This window comes from Nomascus leucogenys, chromosome 6, assembly GCF_006542625.1.
Source record: "Nomascus leucogenys isolate Asia chromosome 6, Asia_NLE_v1, whole genome shotgun sequence".
In the NCBI taxonomy this organism is placed as follows: Eukaryota; Metazoa; Chordata; class Mammalia; order Primates; family Hylobatidae; genus Nomascus; species Nomascus leucogenys.
The window spans coordinates 61693472-61713599 of record NC_044386.1 but is presented as its reverse complement, the minus strand read 5'-3'; the positions used below and the strand labels follow the sequence as shown (position 1 = coordinate 61713599).

Sequence of the window (20128 nt, the reverse complement as noted above, 5' to 3'; positions counted from 1 at the left end):
TATTATATAAGTTGCTTTGACATTCCCTTCTTTGAGAACATTTATTTCCTGGGTTTTTTTTGGTTTGTTTGGTTGGTTGGTTTCCTTGGGCATTATTATTTTGAAAATATTCCTAAAAGTAGAATTATAAAGGTCAAAAATATGAATCATATTATAGCTGTTGTTACATTTATTGACCAATTGTTTTCCAGGAGAAAAAAATAACCCATTCAAAAAGCTACCAATAATGTCCAATTATCATTGTCCCAATCTTTACACCACTCTTACTGACACATAATGATATCACATTTGTCATTCTTTTGGCTGGCCTAACAGGTGTATATAGTTCCTACAGGTTGTCTGAATATGAATTTTAATTGCTAATAAGGCTGAATATTATTCCTTGTGATGACTCACTCTATTTTTCTAAATATATAAAAACCACTTATTGAGATACAATAAGCAATGATCTCTTGTACACATAGATGCTTTCCACATTTTTAAACATTAATTTATTTCTGTTTATAGATACAATACATGTATATTACAGAAAGTCTGAGATATAAAGAAAAGCACAAGAATAATATAAAAATCACCATAATCCCAACACACTTTTCCCTTTAAATACTGTGGGTTACAAAAAGTTAACTTCCTTTCTTCGCCTCCCCATCCATCCCAATCCCCGCTAAAAGTAATTGCTGTTAAGCATTTGGTATATGTATATTGTTCCAGGATTTTTCTATGTCTCTTTTTATAAAAAAGGAATCACACTGATCACTGTCTTCTGCAACAGGCTTTTTCCTTAATACTCTATCACAGACATCTTTTCAAGATACATAGACCTACCTCATTCTTTTGATAGGCAGATGGTATTCTATTCTGTGTTGGTACAATAAGTTATGAAACTGGGTGAAAGCGAGGCAAAAGGATCCCAGCTGATATCTGAGGTATATATATTACAATTTTTCAGTTATGGTCTCATAGGTAACTGCCACCAGTTCCCTTGCCCCCATAGGTATCTGCCACCAGTTCCTCTGCCCCCTTGATTTTTCATTGCAATCACCCAACCTCTCCTCACCCTTGCCTTAACTCATCATCGTTCATCTCCAGCTTTGGTGGACTGCTGAGGGCTGTCAGAGAAACCTTTCAGGCTTCCTGACTGACTCCATTTCACAGCAGGGTTTCCAACCTCCCCTGAGCTACCTGATTGTAGCCCATGGCTTTTTTCTCATATTCACTGGCTCTATTCCAGTCCCTTCCTACCCTTCTTCAATCCCCACTCTACCCTCCCACTCTGACCATACGGAGAGGTCGCTAATTTACAGGGTAAGTAGAGAACATTGAAACATGGCCTCGCCCACCTTCTCTTCATCTCTCAGCCTGCCTTTCTTGGCCCACCCTTCCTTTCTTTCACCCTGAGTCAGGAAAAGGATACCTTGGTTCTTCTCCAAGGCTTACCCTTCCATCTTCAATGTTGCCCTCCATACGATGTCCTTCCCCCCTTATCCTGGAAACAAGCTTATGTAAATGCCGTATTAATTATGTTAATAATAAAAATGTATATAGCACTTAAAATGTCCAGACCCTGTTCTAAGTACCTTATATATACTAATTTAAACTTCATAACAGCCCTAAGAGGTGAGTGTTAAAGTAATTGTAATTATCTCCATTCTACAGATTAGCGAACTGAAGCACAGAGGGTTCAGGGGACCTGCCAAGCTCACACAGCTACTAAGTGCACAGTTGAGATTCAAACCCCAAGTAGTCTGGCCCTTAACCACCATGACCCCTATATGAAGCTTACATAATAGGACCAGGGAAATGATTTAGAGCAGAGTGGGGTTAGAAGACTGGATGGGCAGAAAAGCCTGTAGAGCACCCGAACCAACAGAAAACTGCTCTCTTGTTTGTCTGGTTTGAAGTACCAGAGACAAACATCACTTGTATGGCAAATGATGAAAAGACTGTCTGTGGGGGCTGTCTTATGGCGCCTACTCTATGAAAGCAGATACTCCCATTATCTCTTCATTCCAACATCTCAAATTGTCTCGATACAAGTAGCTAACCTGGTGGAAAAACTCTTACCCGTAGTTAAAGCCACTACACCTAACACCGTGGGAACCAACTGGGCAAGCAGCAGGTGGCTCAGCACAAACTCCCTGACATGTGTAAAGAGCTCAAAGCACAGCTCCTCCACCTACTCACCATCTACAGGCTGCCTGCTTGTGCCTGAGACACTCACCTAAACCATCCAGCACCCCATGATACTTCAACACTCTCTCTACCCAGCCAGTGTCACTCCAGTCTACTTTGAATACTTAGTCCCAGACAGACCATTTCCAATGAGATAATTCTAACTTTCTTCCTCAATATTTACCAGAAATACATCTCTTTTTGGCTTCCCAATCACCAGGCATTTTCCTCCTCCACTATAAAGAATCAAATTAACATTTAACATGTTAGCCCTTTAAATCTCTTTGGGAAGTTACCATCTATGATTTTTCTACCAAACCACTCCCCTTCCCTCCTACCCCAACCAACACACACAAAACATACATGCACTAGTCTCTTCTTTGCTGGGCTAAATAAATACATGTAGCCCCATTAACAATCCTTCATCTGACCTGGTTTTACATCTCTTCCTCATCTTGGTCACTCTAATATCTAACTATGATCCATTTTGCTTACTTCTCTCTTAATGTGTCCCAGAGCAGCTGTATGACACTGTTGACTCACACTAAGGAAATTCTACAGATGTGCTTCACACATGCTGCTTCCAGCACCCACGGCTCATCCTTCCTCCACTCTCAGAGCTGCTTTTCAAGACCCCTATATGCCTACTGAATTTCATAGTAAATGTGTGAGCTTCCATCTTATTTCACTGTGTCTACTTCCCCTAGCTCCTAATAGCTAAATCCACTGATGCCAACACTACCACCTCCTACGGACTAAATCAAATCCCACTTCCTCAACCAGTCTTGACCAAGACAAATGTGAATCAGAAGCCTCAGCCTAATCCGGAAACACAGAATTAAGATACTTTTCCAGCCTTTACTGACAAATCAATCCTGGATGCAGGCATTTCCAGGACCCCACAGGGCTCCTATACTGCCCCTTAGCTCACTCTTTCTTCTCCCATCCCTAAAAGAGGATATGGGTTTGATCCTTAGATCACCAATTCAATGGCCACAGATTACCTCTTCCACCAGTAATCCTGAAAGGATGTTCCATTGCAGGAGGCAGAATAAGGCAAAACTGCAAAGTTGGCCATTTCCTATCATTCAGAAACCACATTCTCTGGTTGGAGGGCAGTAGACTAATTTTGTATATAGAAAAGACAATCTTGCATTCTCCTAAAAAGTGTTACTAAACTTTCAAAAGTAACTTTCAATAGAAGATTTAATCCAATTAATACCAAATATTTAGGAAATACACAAACTAGTTTTAGATACTATATATTACAAATAATATCACTTCTTATCAAAAATAAGTGTGCCAAGAATCTCCATCAAAAGAACAGAGGTCATCTTGCACTACTCTCTTGACTTTAAAGCAATGAAATGAAGTCTCTCAGACAGTGGTCCCCAACCTTTTCGGCAATGGGGGGTGGGAGAGGGGTATGGTTTTTGGATGAAACTGCCCCACCTTAGATCATCAGGCATTAGATTTTCACAAGGATCATGCAACCTAGACCTCTGGCATGTGCAGTTCACAATAGGACGCATGCTCCTATGAGAATCTAATGCCACTGATCTGACAGGAGGCAGAGCTCAGGTAAAGCAAGAGATGGGGAGTAGCTGTAAATACAAACAAAGCCACCCTCACCTGCTGCTCACCACCTGCTGAGTGGCCCAGTACCTAGTCCTTGGCCCAGGGGTGGGGGACCCCTGCTCTAAGAAACTATGTAATTTATTCAAGGTTACAGAGCAAGCTATTAACAAAACTGAAACAAGGACTCAGGTCTCCAGATTCCCAGTTGAAATAATATCTAGCCATCTATGAGATACAGTGTGTTTTCAGAGTTTGAAACACACAGTATCTTCCCCTCAACAGGTCACATGGTACACAATATGAATCCACAATTATGAAATCAGTTATGAATCTACAGTTATGAAACACTAAGCAATGAAAACATAAAACAGGGCCAGGCGTGGTGGCTCTCGCCTGTAATCCCAGCACTCTGGGAGGCCAAGGTGGGCAGAATGCTTAAGCCCAGGAGTTAGAGACTAGCCTGGGAAACAAGGCAAACCCCTGTCTTTCCTAAATATAAAAAAATTAGCTGGTCAAGGTGGCACACACCTGTAGTCCCAACTACTCAGGAGGCTGAGGTAGGAGGATTACCTGCGTTCCAACTTGGGTGACGGAAGTGATATTCTGTCTCAGAAAAAAAAAAAAAAACATAAAGCAGTACAGATCAACATTCATGGGCCTTTATCATGCAGATGGCAGCCTCTGAAAGTGTTGACTATAAAACAAAAAACTATGAAAATAAAATTTGTATGGGGAACCCAAACATTTCGCTCATGAATGTTACTGATTATAACAAGTTTATCACACTTTAATTCACAAAAAAAAACATTAATCATGAAAAGAAAAGCAAGTCCCGGAAAGGCAATAACAGCATAGTTGTTAAATGCTAACCATTTGAATCCTACCTCCTCCACTTACTAGCTGTATAACGTCAAGGAATTAGTCAACCTCTCTTTGACTCCATTTCTTCATCCATAAAATGAGGACTGTGGTATTTATCTCATGGAGCAGTGTGATGATTAAATACTTTAGTATCTGCGAAATACTTGGGACAGTGCCTGGCTCATAGTTGGTATTCAATAATTGCTCTTATCTACTCATATATTATTCTTTTCCACTTGGATAACAACCAACTCTTGACATTTATCACATCCCTTTAAGTGTAGCCAAATTTCATAAGGCACTGGAATGACTTACAGTTTCTTAAAGGACCCTGGTTTTGAGCCAAAAATTAAATAATGGCAGAGACGTGGTAGAAAATAACAGGCACATGTTCAAGGTATGTGATAAATGGCCAGTGTCTTAGTCTGTTTGGGCAACAAAATAATGGTATTTTGGGTGGTTTATAAACAACAGAAATTTATTTCTCACAGTTCTAGAAGCTGGGAAGTCCATGATCGAAGAGCTGGCAGGTTTGATTTCCTTGTTGATAGGGGTGACTTCTCACTACATCCTCACATAGTAAAAGGGGCAAATAAATGAGTCCCCTTGGGCCTCTTTTATAAAGGCACTAATTTCACTCACGAGGGCTTCACTGACATGACCTAATCACTTCCCCGAATTCCCCACCTCCTAATCCCATCACCTTGGGGACTAGGGTTTCAACAGGAATTCTGGGGGGACACAAACATCCAAACCACAGCAGTCAGAAATCAGGAGAATGGATCATGGGGAGTGACAGGCTTAGCCCGCCTTGGATTGGCAGATATGGGGTGAGAGGAAGTACCAACAGTTTTCAAAACCAACCAAACCACAAACATTTCATTAATCACATCGAATTTACAATGTACCATCATTACCACTACAATGACTGGCCAGGAGCCCCCTTACACTTCCCTACCATTCCTACTTTTTTTTTTTTTCTTCTTTGAGACAGAGTCTCACTCTGTCACCCAGGCTGGAGTGTGCAGTGGCGCAATCTCGGATCACTGCAACCTCTGCCTCCCGGGTTCAAGCAGTTCTCCTGCCTCAGCCTCCCAAGTAGCTGGGACTACAGGCACACACCACCATGCCCGGCTAATTTTTTGTGTGTTTTAGTAGAGACGGGGTTTCACCTTGTTACTCAGGCTGGTCGCGAACTCCTGAGCTCAGGCAATCCGCCCGCCTCGGCCTCCCAAAGTGCTGGGATTACAGGCGTGAGCCACCACACCCGGCCCATTCCTACTTCTTCTACTTCATCTCATCAACAGAATCAGAGAAATCTCTCTGAAAATGGAAATAGAGGTCTCCCTGAAATATAATGCCCATGAGATTTCCCATGCAAAGCAAATAAAAATGAGCTATAAAAGAAGCACGATGTATTCATTCCCTTTAGATCTGCTGCCTAACTCTCATTAGGTGGCCCTGATCTCCATTAGGCTCTGTGTCAGTGCAGCTATCTGTGGGCCTGCAGGCAGTGAGGGGCAGTTCAGCTGGGCTTGATTACAAGGTGTGAAGACGGGATTGTGGCACACTCTCAGGGGCTCTGAAGGGGATCACATTTTAAAATCACTCACCTGATGTTTACTCCACGATGCAGCATATTAAGTGGAATAATGAGAGAAGGGAGTGACTGGAAACAAGAAATCCTACAAAAACCAGGTTATAAGTGGCTAAGGCATGAGGTGACAACACTGAGAAAAGGGTGATAAAAGTAGGGACAAAAAAATAAAGATTTTGAGTCATAAGCCACTCAGGAAGAATATGGCAACAAACTAGTCACATTGGTTAAAACTCAAAGAGGCTTGAAGATCACCAAAGATAGCAGAATTTAGTAGGAGACCAAAAGGGGTTACTGCAGGTAATTCTGCAAGACCACAATCACAAGCTCAGCCTTGATGTGTTTAATTTTAGGTAAAATCCAGGTATCCAGCTGAAAACATTCTATGGGTAGCTGGAAAATCATAGTATGATAGAGCATTTCTAACAGGTTCAGAGCGTCAACCAGCTCACAATTTAGTTGCTTTAAGAGTTTTCACTCATCAGTAATGACATGTCTTTATGTTAAGCAAGAAAAACATGAAGTAGGCCAAGAAAGATTTGGAATGCATTAAAATTAATTAGTTACTAATAATATATTAGTAATTACACACAAAAAGTGACAGAATTTAAGCTATAAGTTCAAAACATAGGGATGATTTTAGGGAGAACTACCAAATTTTTCCACGAAAAACATATATTTGTGTCACTGTCAGAATATTAGGATTATGGATTATTATTCTGACTTCAGATAGTATCTTACACACTATCTGAAGTCAGAATATGTTTTATACATTATTTAATGTTTTATATAATATAAATTGCTTAAATTAAGAATATCAAAGTCCTATGAATTATATTTTTAGCTTTTGTTCACATTGTTACTGACAAATTCAGATGGCTGATTTAACACACGAGAACAGTCATAAAACAGTCAAAAGGGACTGAAACCTTTTTTGGTACAAGTGTTGGTTACAATTAAACTTTAAATAAGAGAGATTGTCGGGTGTGGTGGCCCACACCTGTAATCCTAGCACTTTGGGAGGCTGAGGTGGGCAGGTCACTTGAGCCCAGAAGTTCGAGACCAGCCTGGGCAACATAGTGAGACCCTGCCTCTATTTTTTTTCTTAAAAAAATTAACTAAAACGAAAAGAAAGACTTACCACATTTTCCTTCATCATTTTCAGCTTTTCATCAATCTCTCTCAGCCGATTATGCAGATCGCGTTGCTCTTTGGTGTTCCTAAGTACCTTTTCTCCTGGAGTCACTTCCATATTTCTTTCACCATCGCGGTCAGGTTCCTAATTAAAAAAAAAAAAAAAAAAACATCATTCACAGGCTGGAAATGTGCTGTCACATACCACCTCAAAGCAACTGAGCCTTGAGGGTTAGCTTTGCTTCTCAAACAATTATTTCTTCCCTTCAAAACAATATTTATAACGCTTTAAAGTCTTCCCATTTTAGGAGGTAAAGGTCCAACTGTACATATAACAAGTAGGAGAGGAACCCAGCTTCTGTAATCATTTGGGAAGCAGAAGGAGACAGTGACAAGAGCTTGGGCCAGGAAACAGGAACCTGGGTTCTGGTCCCTGTTCTGATACTTGCCAGCTTGAGACCTTGGACTTTTCTCTGGACTTCAAGTTTATCATGTATAAATAAGAAGGAAAAAACCCTGCCCATCCATATTATTAGAAGCAGCTGTGTAATAATGGGAAGAAAACTGGATTTGGCAAGGTCAGAAGTTTTGAATCTTCACCCTGCCTGGTTCCTGACTAGACTGACCTGAGGGAAATGAATTAACCTCTCTGAGCTTCAGTTTCATCATCTGTAAAACAGTAACAGTAATAATAGATCTAGGCTAAAAGTCATCACAGTATGTAGTAGGCAAGCAACAAATGCGAGCTGAATATATCCTTTGGAAAGACTAAGTATTATATAATGAAAGTACTTCATTATTTTCTGCAATATTTATATTGACAGAACCATATTTTCCCAAAGTTAATGTTATTTCTGGGTGATAAAAATGGGCATTTCTTGATAGGAATTTGGTCCTGTATCTAAGATTAAACTTCCTTTCTCACACACATATGCTCTGTGTTGCCATATAAGTGATGGGCAGGAATGACATTTTTGAAATCACTCAAGCCATAATCCTGTTACTCCCTCATTCCTCACATAGAGATGGTCACCAGGAATACTATCTAGTTGCCACTCCCTAATACTTCTCTAATCAAGGCACTTGTTTCTTTCTCACTGTCTTAGTTAAGATATCCTCATCATTCACCAGCAGTTTTTAAACTCCAGTAAGCTTCAGAATCACCTCCAGAGCCCAGGAAAAAATCCAAAGGATCAGCCTCTACCCAAGAGATTCTGATTCAAAAGGGAAGGACAGGACAGGCATGGTGGCTCACACCTGTAACCCCAACACTCCAGGAGGTCAAGTCAGGAGGATCCCTTGAGCCCAGAAGTTACAGACCAGCCTGGGCAACACAGTGAGACCCCATATCTACAAAATAAAAAACAAAAAAAAATTAGCCAGGCATGGTAACACCTACAGTCCCAGCCACTTGGGAGGCTGAGGTGGGAGGATCACTTGAACCTGGGAGGTCGAGGCTGCAGTGAGCTGTGATCGCACCACTGCACTGCAGACTGGGCAACAGAATGAGACTCTGTCTCAAAAAAAAAAAAAAAAAAAGACTAAGGACTAATAAACTGAAGTTCTTGAGAATTCAAGAACTACTGACTTAGGCTGCTGCCTGAGCCTCCTGGCTGGTCTTGATGCTACCAGTCACCCTGTTGATTCCATTTTTTGCAGGGAAGACACAGAACAAGGTGCAAAGTATTCATGCTTTAGGCCCTGCCAATCTCTTCATCTCATTTCCCACTGCTTGAGACTCAGACTCAAATTTGCAGCAATATTCACTACTACTAGTTCCCCCCATTCCAACCCTCCAACTCCTGAGACTCCTACCCATTTTGGGCCCAGCTCAAGCATATTTCTATAATATTCCCTGACATACCCACGAAGGACAAATTATTCTCTCAGCCACGCCACATGCTCCTTCATTGCACTTACCACACTGTCACTGCCTAGACAGTGACATGGCTGACCTTATTCTCTGTATCCTAATGCAAACTATAATCCCAAAGCTATGTAAGCACTGGCCAATAGATTGTAATTTGGGTTTTTGAAACTTTCATCAAACTAGCAATGAATTTCAGTAAAATTATTATTGTATACAATTCTACCAAGCAAATTATTAAAAGAGTGCGTCAATTTCAAGAAGTGATTATTTTATATTTGGCTTCATTTCTCACTTCTGGTAGCTTTCAATCTCTAGAAGCATCCTGATATGGTTTGGATCTCTGTCCCTACCAAATCTCATGTCAAATTGTAATCCCCAGTGTTGGAGGTGGTGCCTGGTGGGAGGTGATTGGGTCATGGGGGTGGAGTTCTCATGAATGGGTTAGCACTGTACCCTCAGTGCTGTTCTCATGATTGTGAGTGAGTGAGTTACCATGAGGTCTGGTTGTTTACAAGTGTGTAGCATCTCCCTCTTCTCTCTCTCTTCCTCTTGCTCTGGCCATGTAAGAAGTGCCTGCTTCCCCTTCACCTTCTGCCATGATTGTAAGTTTCCTGAGGCCTCCCCAAAAGCAGAAGCTGCTATGCCTCCTGTACAGCCTGCAGAATCGTGAGCCAATTAAACCTCTTTTCTTTATAAATTACCCATTCTCAGGTATTTCTTTATAGCAGTGAGAGAACAGACTAATACACATCTAGAGGCTGAATTATTATCAGAAATTTTTTAAAGGAACTCTAATGTTAGGAGGAAGTTTGGAAAAAATGGTATCAAGGTCTCTTTGCAATGCTAAGCAGTCAGCATTTTATAAACTTTTATGATGATACACCACCTATGAAGTAGGACACATGGTAATCTGAAAAACACCCTGGATTTCATTTTTAAATTGAAATTATTTTAATAATCTACAACTATGATTTTTTCTAAATCTTGGGGCAAGCAAAGACAAGGCACAAAAAGAAAAAAATTATAAGTTGCGCTTAACAACATTTTTAAATGTTGCTTAATCAAAACCACCATTGTGAAAATGAACAAACCACTGACTGAGAGAAAACGATCATAACACACAAATCTGACAGAGGACTTGTATCCAGAACATATAAGGAACTCCTACAACTTGATAATAAAAATAATCAAATAGACAATAATAATTAATCAAATGAGAATCAAATTCTATAAAGACTTGCACAGATACTTCATAAAAGCTATGTGCATGACAAATAAGAACATGAAAACCTCCTCAAAGTCATTAGTCATTGGGGAAATGCAATTAAACCACAATAAGACACTACTACATAGCCACTAGCATGGCCCAGATGAAAAAAACTGTGAACACCAAATGTTGGAAATGTGTGAAACAAGGGGGACTCTCTTACATTGTTTGCAGGACTATACAACGGTACAACCACTTTGAAAAACAGGCCATGTCTTTTTTCTTTTTTTTTTTTTTTTTTTTTGAGATGGGAGTCTCACTCCGTTGCCAGGCTGGAGTGCAGTGGCGCAATCCTAGCTCACGGCAACCTCTACCTCCTGGGTTCAAGCGATTCTCCTGCCTCAGCCTCCTGAGTAGCTGAGATTACAGGCATGCACCACCATGCCTGGCTAATTTTTGTATTTTCAGTAGAGACGGGTTTTCACCATGTTGGCCAGGATGGTCTCAATCTCTTGACCTTGTGATCCACCCAACTTGGCCTCCAAAGTGCTGGGATTACAGGTGTGAGCCACCACGCCAAAACAGGCCATTTCTTAAAAAGTTAAATGTTTGTCGATCCTGTGATCTAAAAATTCAACTCCTATGAATTTATCAAAAAGAAATTAAAATATATAACTAAAGCCTTGTACACAAATGTTCATGGCAGCTAAAAATTGAAAACAGCCCAAGTGTCCATCAATAGAAGTATGATAAACTATGGTGCGCACCTGCCACAGCTGGGACAATCAGAGTGTTTCTCCTTGAGCTCCATCTTCTGGTTAGGTTTAGTCAAAGTGAGGGGAGAGTACAGGACAGAAGGAGAGAGAGCTTGGGGTATTTTTTCCCCTTTCCCTCATGCTTTTGCATCACAGTTTGGGCAGTGATGTATCCCTGAGATGTGCAGAGTTTTCTTAGATTCAACTGCATATTCATGCTCAAAGACTAACAGAGGACAAACTTAGAGCCACTCTACTCAGAAGGATATAAGACAGGAAACACAGCAGGGCAGTATCAGGTATCCCTTTTCAATGGGAGTGTTTGCTACAGTCCATGCCAAAACAATACAGGTATAAAGACCAAAACAGCTATAAGCTGCCTGTCTTAAAATCCGCATATCCTACAGGAGCCATTGTGCCTTGAAATGCCCTCATAGGCACACCGATTCCAGGGACCCAGCAAGAAACGTGCCCAGCCACAAGAATCACTGCAGTCAGAGATGCCCAAAATATGGCTTCTCCATCAGGTCTTTATAATTCTCCCAATCCAGGGATCATTTTAAGCATAAGCAAAGTCGCCTCCTAACCTATTCAGCATTCCAACTTTTCTCAGATTGCCAAGGAAACAGAGTTAGGAAACTAACTACAGCTCAAATGCTCATGCTGAGGGGGCTGGGGTTGGCTAACCCTTTGCCCATGTCCTCTATTATTACAACTTCAGACGGCCAGTTCTTCTCCCACAACTCCAGCTGTCGCTGAGCTCCCACGCACTTTTTCTTCCCCCGTCCACTGTGGCTCGTCTCTCAGTGTTCCAACATCCACTGTTAGCTCCTTTAAATCTATACAAATAGTCCCTTCATATAATTATCTTCAAAATCCAAGCTAGGTATTCCTTCTGTTTCTTGTCAACAACTCTAACATATCTATATCTATCTATTTATCTATATATATATATATATATATACACACACATATATATACACACACACGTACACACACATATGTATATATATTTATATATATGTGTGGGTATATATGTGTGTGTGTATATATATAGATATATATATATATATATAGTCTGTGTGTGTATAGAGAAATAGACTGGAAGGAAATTTAACAATAATTAACTTGGTAAAAATCCTGATTATTTAATCTTATTTTTCTTATTTTTTTGTAGTTCCTGAATTTCCTACAATAAACACGCATCAATTTCATAAGCAGACAAACCTTTTTTTTTTTTTTTTGAGACACGGTCTTATTCTGCCACCCAGGCTGGAGTGCAGTGGCACAACCACATCTCACTGCAGCCTCGACCTCCCAGGCTCAAGCGATCCTCCCACCTCAGCCTCTCAAGTTCAAGTGGCTGGGACTACAGGTGCACACCACCTCGCCTGGCTGATTTTTTTTGTATGAAGAAGAAATGGGTTTCACTATGTTGCCCAGGCTGATTTTGAACTCCTGGGCTCAAGGGATCCTCCCACCTCAGCCTCTCAAAGTGCTGGGATTACAGACGTGAGCCACTGATTTTTTATTTTTAATAAATTTTTCTGCCAAAGCCATTTTTGTCTTGCTCTGACAATGTGACTCTCCATACCTAAGAGGTATACACCAGAAGGTTGGATTCTAGCTTCAGTTCTGCTGGAACAATCAGCTGTGTGCTTTTGAGGAAGTCACCTCCTCTTTCTGGGTCTTAGTTACTTCTGAGAAAGTTATTTCCCCTGCTAATAGCTTATGAGTCTGTAGTTCTCTACAATTAGACCCAAAGGATATATAACAGCTTTCTTCAGTCATGGCCTCCGACGGCATAACCATATAGTTCAAATATTTGAAAAATATCGTATGATGAAAGCAGAGGCCAAGAGGGAGCAAGAAAAGGTTGCCACTGAGGCTGATGAAAATTGCCCAGCTGCAAAAAGCTCTGTGGTGCCAGGAAAGATTCTTTTGTCACAACAAAGTGCCAACCAGTACTATCTGTCCTTGTGATCATCAGGAAATATCTTGATTTCTCATAGTAGAAATGTTTAATCAGATTCTCTGACCAACATATCATTTCTGTGTTTCTGGGTCATATAGGAATGCTTCTATGGAGAATTCAATAAAAGCTCTCCTCAATATGCCACAAGAAGAGAACTGTCCCTGAGGCCAAGATCAACAGATACTTGTTGATTTGACTAATTGGTTGCCAAGAGATTCTGAGTTTATCCTTAGAAAAATTATCTGTGGTGTTGACTAGGCCAAAAGGGTTCTTTGAAGCAAAATAAACTCATTTTCAAAAATCACAAACAGAGGAAATTACCCACAGCTTCTTAAGTTATCTGATATGCAAATAAGGCATGCGTTAAGGATTGGGAAAATACAAACCTGCCTAAATAAAGACAGCTTGTCCTACGTTTTCAAGATAATGCTATACATTTCTGTAGGTTCTTGCTATTTCCTGTCATCAGATGGATCATGTGCCTGGCAGTACCAAAAGTAGGGAAAAATATTTCAGGCAGATTGTTTTTATCACCTTGGAATAATGCCATAAAATGAAGGAAACCTTGACTACATCAGAAGCTCAACAGAGGAAAGCAAAGAAATATAAACTTCACAGTAATCTGTGAAATGGAGGTGGCAAGGGCAGTTTCCCAGATTTAACTGGAGATCTAACAGATTGGCACTGGAGGTAAAGAGCTCTGAAGTAACTTCTTGTTTGTTCCTCAAACCCAGAAATCCATGCTCCTGTGGCTTCTATGGGTTTTGGAAATGAGCAGATGGTCAATAAGATTTCTGTGCCTGTGACTAGCATACATCTAAAAAATCCTAAATTCCTGCCCTCAACCAACACATTAAGTACGTTTGGGGTCAAGTGGAGTCCATGGCCCTTACTGGAACTATACAAATCCCTGGACCCAATAATAAAACATCTTTCAGAATTACATGTCAAACAATGGTCTGTATTTCCTCAATTTTAGCTAATATTGAGACAGGAAGAGACCAAAAAAATTAATTGTTGCTGTCAGCAATAATAGCATGATCTTGGCAAGAAAGGAGATCAATATAAACTACAATTTTCTTCAATCAAATGTTTGCTAATTTTTTCTTGAGCTTACCAAATTATATACAATTGAATCAATATTTCAAGAATAAGAAAATAAATCAAATTAAGGAGGACCTTTATATTTAATTAAACTAGTTAGTTTAAGAACACAGCAATGCCTCCTGTCAAGGAGAGCCATTTCTGAGGCCCTCCCCAACCAGAAAAAAAATCTAACAGTGAACTGGAATTCTAGATTTAGTAAAACTGATTTCATGAGAGATGAATAAACTATACTTGTATATAAGAGCCAAATGGAATAGAATTTACTATTGAATCCGGTTGCTAAGGATTTAAGAAACTGAATGCTTAAATAACTCCTATATCTTAGATATTTCGGGAGAGAACCGGAATCTGATACATCTGCAAATAAGAAGTATGGTAACTAAATTATAGAACATCACTCAGTTTTATGGTGGGATTTACAATACGTGGAAAGAACGAACTGATTTGTTGAGGATTGGGAGATGGATACAGAAAAGTATGCACAGTTAAACCACAGATCTTAAGAAAAAATTGCTCCAATTAGTTCTCTTGCTAAGACAAAATGAAAATAAAAAGCAGATGTAAAAACTGCAACCACATATTATTCACATTACAGAAAGAGCAGTAATATGCCATTCTTTCTTTTGACTGTGACCACAAGCTTTGATTTATGCTAAGGAAATCAGATACGTAAATGCCAAATGCTGCTTTTAAAACATTGCCATAAAGTTGAGCGCTGGGCCAGGGCATCTATATGAGAACAGCACAATCAGCGAGCCCATAAGGAAAAGAAGACTTCTTATCTGCCCTTTTCACAAAGACCAACACCTCCTTCATCTCTGAGCCACATTCCTAGAGTTCCTCAAGCTATTCTGACTCAACCACATTGACTCAACCACATTTATCATCTTAAATCTATATGCATACCAACTTACTACCTTATAGTTACCATACACGGATAAGTCACAAAGTCTATGTTTCAACTTGTTCAGAAAACTGTTTTCTTGACCAACAAGGATAAATATTCAAAGGAATTTTAAAAATATCATGCCTTCATCAAATAACCTTTCCTTTCTCTGTGCTCCCGCAGCATACACTTTCCGTACTTTTCATCCGATCAGCGCCCATCTGGTGGTGGTTCTTGTTTCATTGCACAGTCACTCCACAACTTGTTCTATGTTTATATCATATCCTCTGGTATCCTACAAGCTACCTTGAGGTCAGAGATCAAGCTTCATACTAGTCTGGACACTACATCAGCCACTACAGTGTCTCCTATGAAATAAGCAGGCATTCAAAAATGTATTGATGATCTCTGCAAAGGCTGGACAAGTAACATAAATGCATGAAGTGGGCCTTAGGGCCTGCCATACAATATAGAGTGGTGGATACTGCAGCAAACTGGAGAATCTGTGACCCATAGAAAGAGCAGTTGCTATTCAGCTCAATACGGTAATTGCCAAGCAAGAAGTTAGGTCTAATGCTGACATATTTTCTAATTTGAATTTTTCAAGAGAGAACTAGAAATTTGGATTTTTATAGGAATTTACCTAATTTTTAAATGTTGGGTAAAATAAAATCTTTAAACCCTTTGTAAGCAAAAGGAGACCCATCTGGGAGCTTAATTTGTCCTATAGGTCACAGGTTCCTGACCCCCAAGCCATGGACGGTTCTGGTAGGTGGCTTGTTAGGAACTAGGGCCCACAGCAGGAGGTGAGCAGCAGGCACAAGTGAAGCGTCAACTGTATTTGCAGCCGCTCCCCATCACTCACATTACCGCCTGAGCTCTGCCTCCTGTTAGATCAGCAGCAGCATTAGATTCTCACAGTAGTGTGAACCCTACCATGAACTGCACGTGCAAGGGATCTAGGTTGCACATTCCTTATGAGAATCTAATACCTGGTGATCTGTCATTGTCTCCCATCACCCCTGGATGGAACCGTCTAGTTGCAGGAAAACAAGCTCAGAGCTCCCACTGAGTCTACATTAAGCTGAGTTGTATAATTATTTTGTTATATATTACAATGTAATAATAATAGAAATAAAGTACACAATAAATGTAACATGTTTGAATCACCCCAAAACCATCCCCCTTCCTGGGCCCGTGGAAGAATTGTCTTCCACGAAACCAGTCCCTGATGCCAAAATGGTTGGGGATCACTGCTGTAGGCCACCAGTTTTCAGCCTCGTGATACATAATGGTGGTCTTCTTCTGTGTCTCTGACCCATCTGCCTCCTTCCCTAGTTCCTCTTCCTCCTCCAGCCTCTCACTTATGGAAATAGACTTTCTGAATATTCCTTGGATGTACTCTCTCTCTCTCTCCTCTGAACCACCACAGCACTTTACTTACAGCCTTCTAAGAGCCTGGGCATGGTGGCTCATGCCTGTAATCCCAGCACTTTGGGAGGTTGAGGCAGGTAGATCTCTTGAGGCCAGGAGTTCAAGACCAGCCTAGGGAACACAGTGAGACCACATCTCTACAAAAAATAAAAAAAAAAATAGCTGGTGTGACAGCGTGCACCTGTAGTCCCAGCTGCTGGGGACGGTGAGGTTGGAGGATCACTTGGGCCCAGGAGGTAAAGGCTGCAGCAAGCCATGATTGCACCACTGTACTCCAGCCTGGGTGACAGAGCGAGACCTTGTCTCTTGAAGAAAAAAAAAGCTTTCTATAGCACTTGCCTGTGCTGTCTTGTCCACAGTTTTCTATGTATACTCAATACCTCCCATAGGGAAGTATTAACTCAGCTACTCTTTACAAGAACCCTAAAGAATATTACCATTATTTTATAAATAAGGAAAATGAGGTTTAGAAAGCTTCTAATTAGTGCCCAAGTCCACAGAACTAGTAAATGCTAGAGCCAAATTTGAAGTGAGGCTTTTTTTTTTTTTTTTTTTTTTTTTTTTGAGACAGAGTCTCACTCTGTCCCCCAGGCTGGAGTGCAGTGGCGCGATCTCAGCTCACTGCAAGCTCCGCCTCCCAGGTTCATGCCATTCTCCTGCCTCAGCCTCCCGAGTAGCTGGGACTACAGGCACCCACCACCACGCCCGGCTAGTTTTTTCATATTTTTAGTAGAGATGGGGTTTCACTATGTTAGCCAGGAAGGTCTCGATCTCCTGACCTCATGATCTGTCCGCCTTGGCTTCCCAAAGTGCGGAGATTACAGGCGTGAGCCACCATGCCCAGCCTGAAGTGAGACTTTTTGATTCCAAAGTATTTTATTTGCCTGATTAATCTTTAAGTTCTCTACAATTCCTTACATCCAGCAGCACTCAATATGTGTTGAATCAATTGTTCAAAAACAGAAATTTATATTCCACTTAAAAGAAATTCTTTCTTGAGGACGAAGAAAAATTACTGATGAGTTAATGGTTTGCAGAAGAGTTAAAGTGAATATGAACTATGAATATTTGTGGATTAACAACTGATTGGAACTCATTCATCAACTACATAGATACACAGGGTTTATTCAAGATACAGTGTATTTATACAAAACGTAATCCAATCCAAAAATAATATCCCTAAAACACTTTGCCATGTTAGCATTTCTGCTTTGAAAATTCAATGTGCAATGCTGGTTTTAGTTAGAAATGAAGAAATGCCAAAGGGAAATTGAACAAAAGCTCAAAAGATATTCTTTTTTTGCATGCAAGAAGCATAAATTATTTCTTTTTAACAACTACATTACATTTTTGTTTCTACATCCAATGGGAGTCCCAAAATGTTGTTTTCCCTGTTCTTTCAAATATATGTTGTTTCCAAATATATGTTGTTTCACATAAAAACACATAATAATCTCAGTATGTAACAAAAATGTAATGTACCGGTTTTCCCTTTCATTATTTTTAAAATGTCTTATCTGAATCATAAATGTGAACTCTGAAAATGTGATTTTGTTGATGATGAGAAAATGGGACCATGTTCATGCTTTTTACTTGAAGTTCTAATGGCCAAACAAATCTCTGAATTCTCTATCTCTTTCAAGAAGAGGAGGAAACAAGGGTCACCAGGTCATTCCCATGCTATATTTTTGCCAAAAATACACCTTTTGGACGGCGGTATCAGTGCCTCGGACTTCACAGACTTCACTTCATTTGACAGCCGTGAAACATTTTCTATATTTAAGACCACAGTTCAGCTCTGAGATTTCAGCTACCCTTGAAATCTAACAACAACGACAAAAATCAACTGAAACATGAAAAGAACAAAGAGTATCTCTGAAACATTTTATTATCCCATCTATAATTCCTCCTTTTTGAAAAATAGAATTCAGTAACATAAATAAACTAGCCTAACTCATGTCAAAGTCCTGGGATATGGCCGGATGCGGTGGCTCACGCCTGTAATCCCAGCACTTTGGGAGGCAAAGGCAGGCAGATCACGAGGTCAGGAGATAGAAACCATCCTGACCAACATGGTGAAACCCCATCTCTACCAAAAATACAAAAATTAGCTGGGCGTGGTGGCGGGCGCCTATAGTCCCAGCTACTCAGGGCTGAGGCAGGAGAATCACTTGAATCCAGGAGGCGGACTTTGCAGTGAGCCGAGATCACGCCACTGAACTCCAGCCTGGTGACAGAGCAAGACTCCACCATAAAAAATAAAATAAATAAAATAAAATAAAATACAAAGTCCTGGGACACATTTGAGTGAGGACGAAGATTCCAATTATCTCTGTTTTCCAAGAATTTTAATCCCACTGCAGAATTTCAAATCGATAGTGGGAACAACAGCACCACTACTGCTGTTTAAAGGGTCAGAAGCAGCCGTTCCTGTTCGTTAGAAATGCAACCAGTCACAAAACTATTTCCTTGGGACACCTTCATACTGCTCCTTTCCCCTGAGGTTGCTTCAACTGGCATGAAGCTAGATCCCCAACCTTCAACTGACAGCTTAGAGAAAGTGCTTACTATAAATCAGAAGGATTACCTATAGGCTACTGATATTTAAATCTTTGGATGGTCCATGAAGATCACGGCCATCTACAATTGTAGAGAAAATGATCTGGTGAAAAGTTTTACAAAGCTGCTAAAGGGTTATTAATCTCTTCTGCAATCATACATTTTCTCCTCAGTCTACCACCCAAACCAAACCAGATTCCATGAAGTACTAAAATACAGAGGTGAGGGAGAAATTTACTTTTCTGATGCACCACACCTTCTACCAGATTTTTTTTTTAACAGAGAATCTCATTGTGTTGTCTAAGCTGGAGTGCAGTGGCACTATCTCAGCTCACTGCAACCTCCACCTCCTGGGTTCAAGCGATTCTCCTGTCTCAGCCACTCGAGTAGCTGGGATTACAAACACGCACCACCACGCCCAGCTAATTTTTGTATTTTTAGTAGAGACAGGGTTTCATCATGTTGCATGTTGGCCAGGCTGGTCTTGAACTCCTGACCTCAGGTGATCCACCCACCTTGGCCTCCCAAAGTGCTGGGATTATAGGCGTGAGCCATCGCACCTGCTTTGTAAAAGAATATTTGAGGGAACTACTGAGAGAAGAAACACATTCATTTCAAAACTCTCATAGGAGAGAAGTCAACATAATGTGCTTCACTGCTTGATGTTAAAGGAGTTAAAAGAATGTGGCGGAGTAAGGGACAATGGCTGCCACTGCTAATACCTAGTGCCACAGGAATAAAGAAAAATAAGGCTCTCAAAGGACTCATGAGTGCCATATCCGCTTTCTTCTCTCCCTTCTCTCTTGATCATGATCAAGATTTAGCTTAAATCATAGAGATATAATAATATTAAAATAAATATTTCCTCAGTGACGCCATCCCAGAAAATTACCAAATGAAAGAAAAGTGAGTAGAAAGTGGAAGTAACCAAAGGAATATACACACTGTTATGAAACTATGATCACTGGAAAAAGCAACTGGTTAACAACCAGA

The 20128-nt window shown here is 40.4% G+C and overlaps 1 protein-coding gene across 1 annotated transcript in view; it reads right to left on the bottom strand.

Moving 5' to 3' along the window:
• The window catches only part of LOC100604454 (fibrous sheath-interacting protein 1), a 116964-nt gene that overhangs the window by 30785 nt on the left and 66051 nt on the right, over window positions 1-20128 (bottom strand). The window contains exons 10-11 of the mRNA XM_030815112.1: window positions 7350-7487; window positions 6225-6280 (exon numbers count right to left, since the gene is read on the bottom strand). Of these exons, the coding sequence (XP_030670972.1) occupies window positions 6225-6280; window positions 7350-7487 (194 nt within the window). The remainder of the gene's footprint in view (window positions 1-6224; window positions 6281-7349; window positions 7488-20128) is intronic.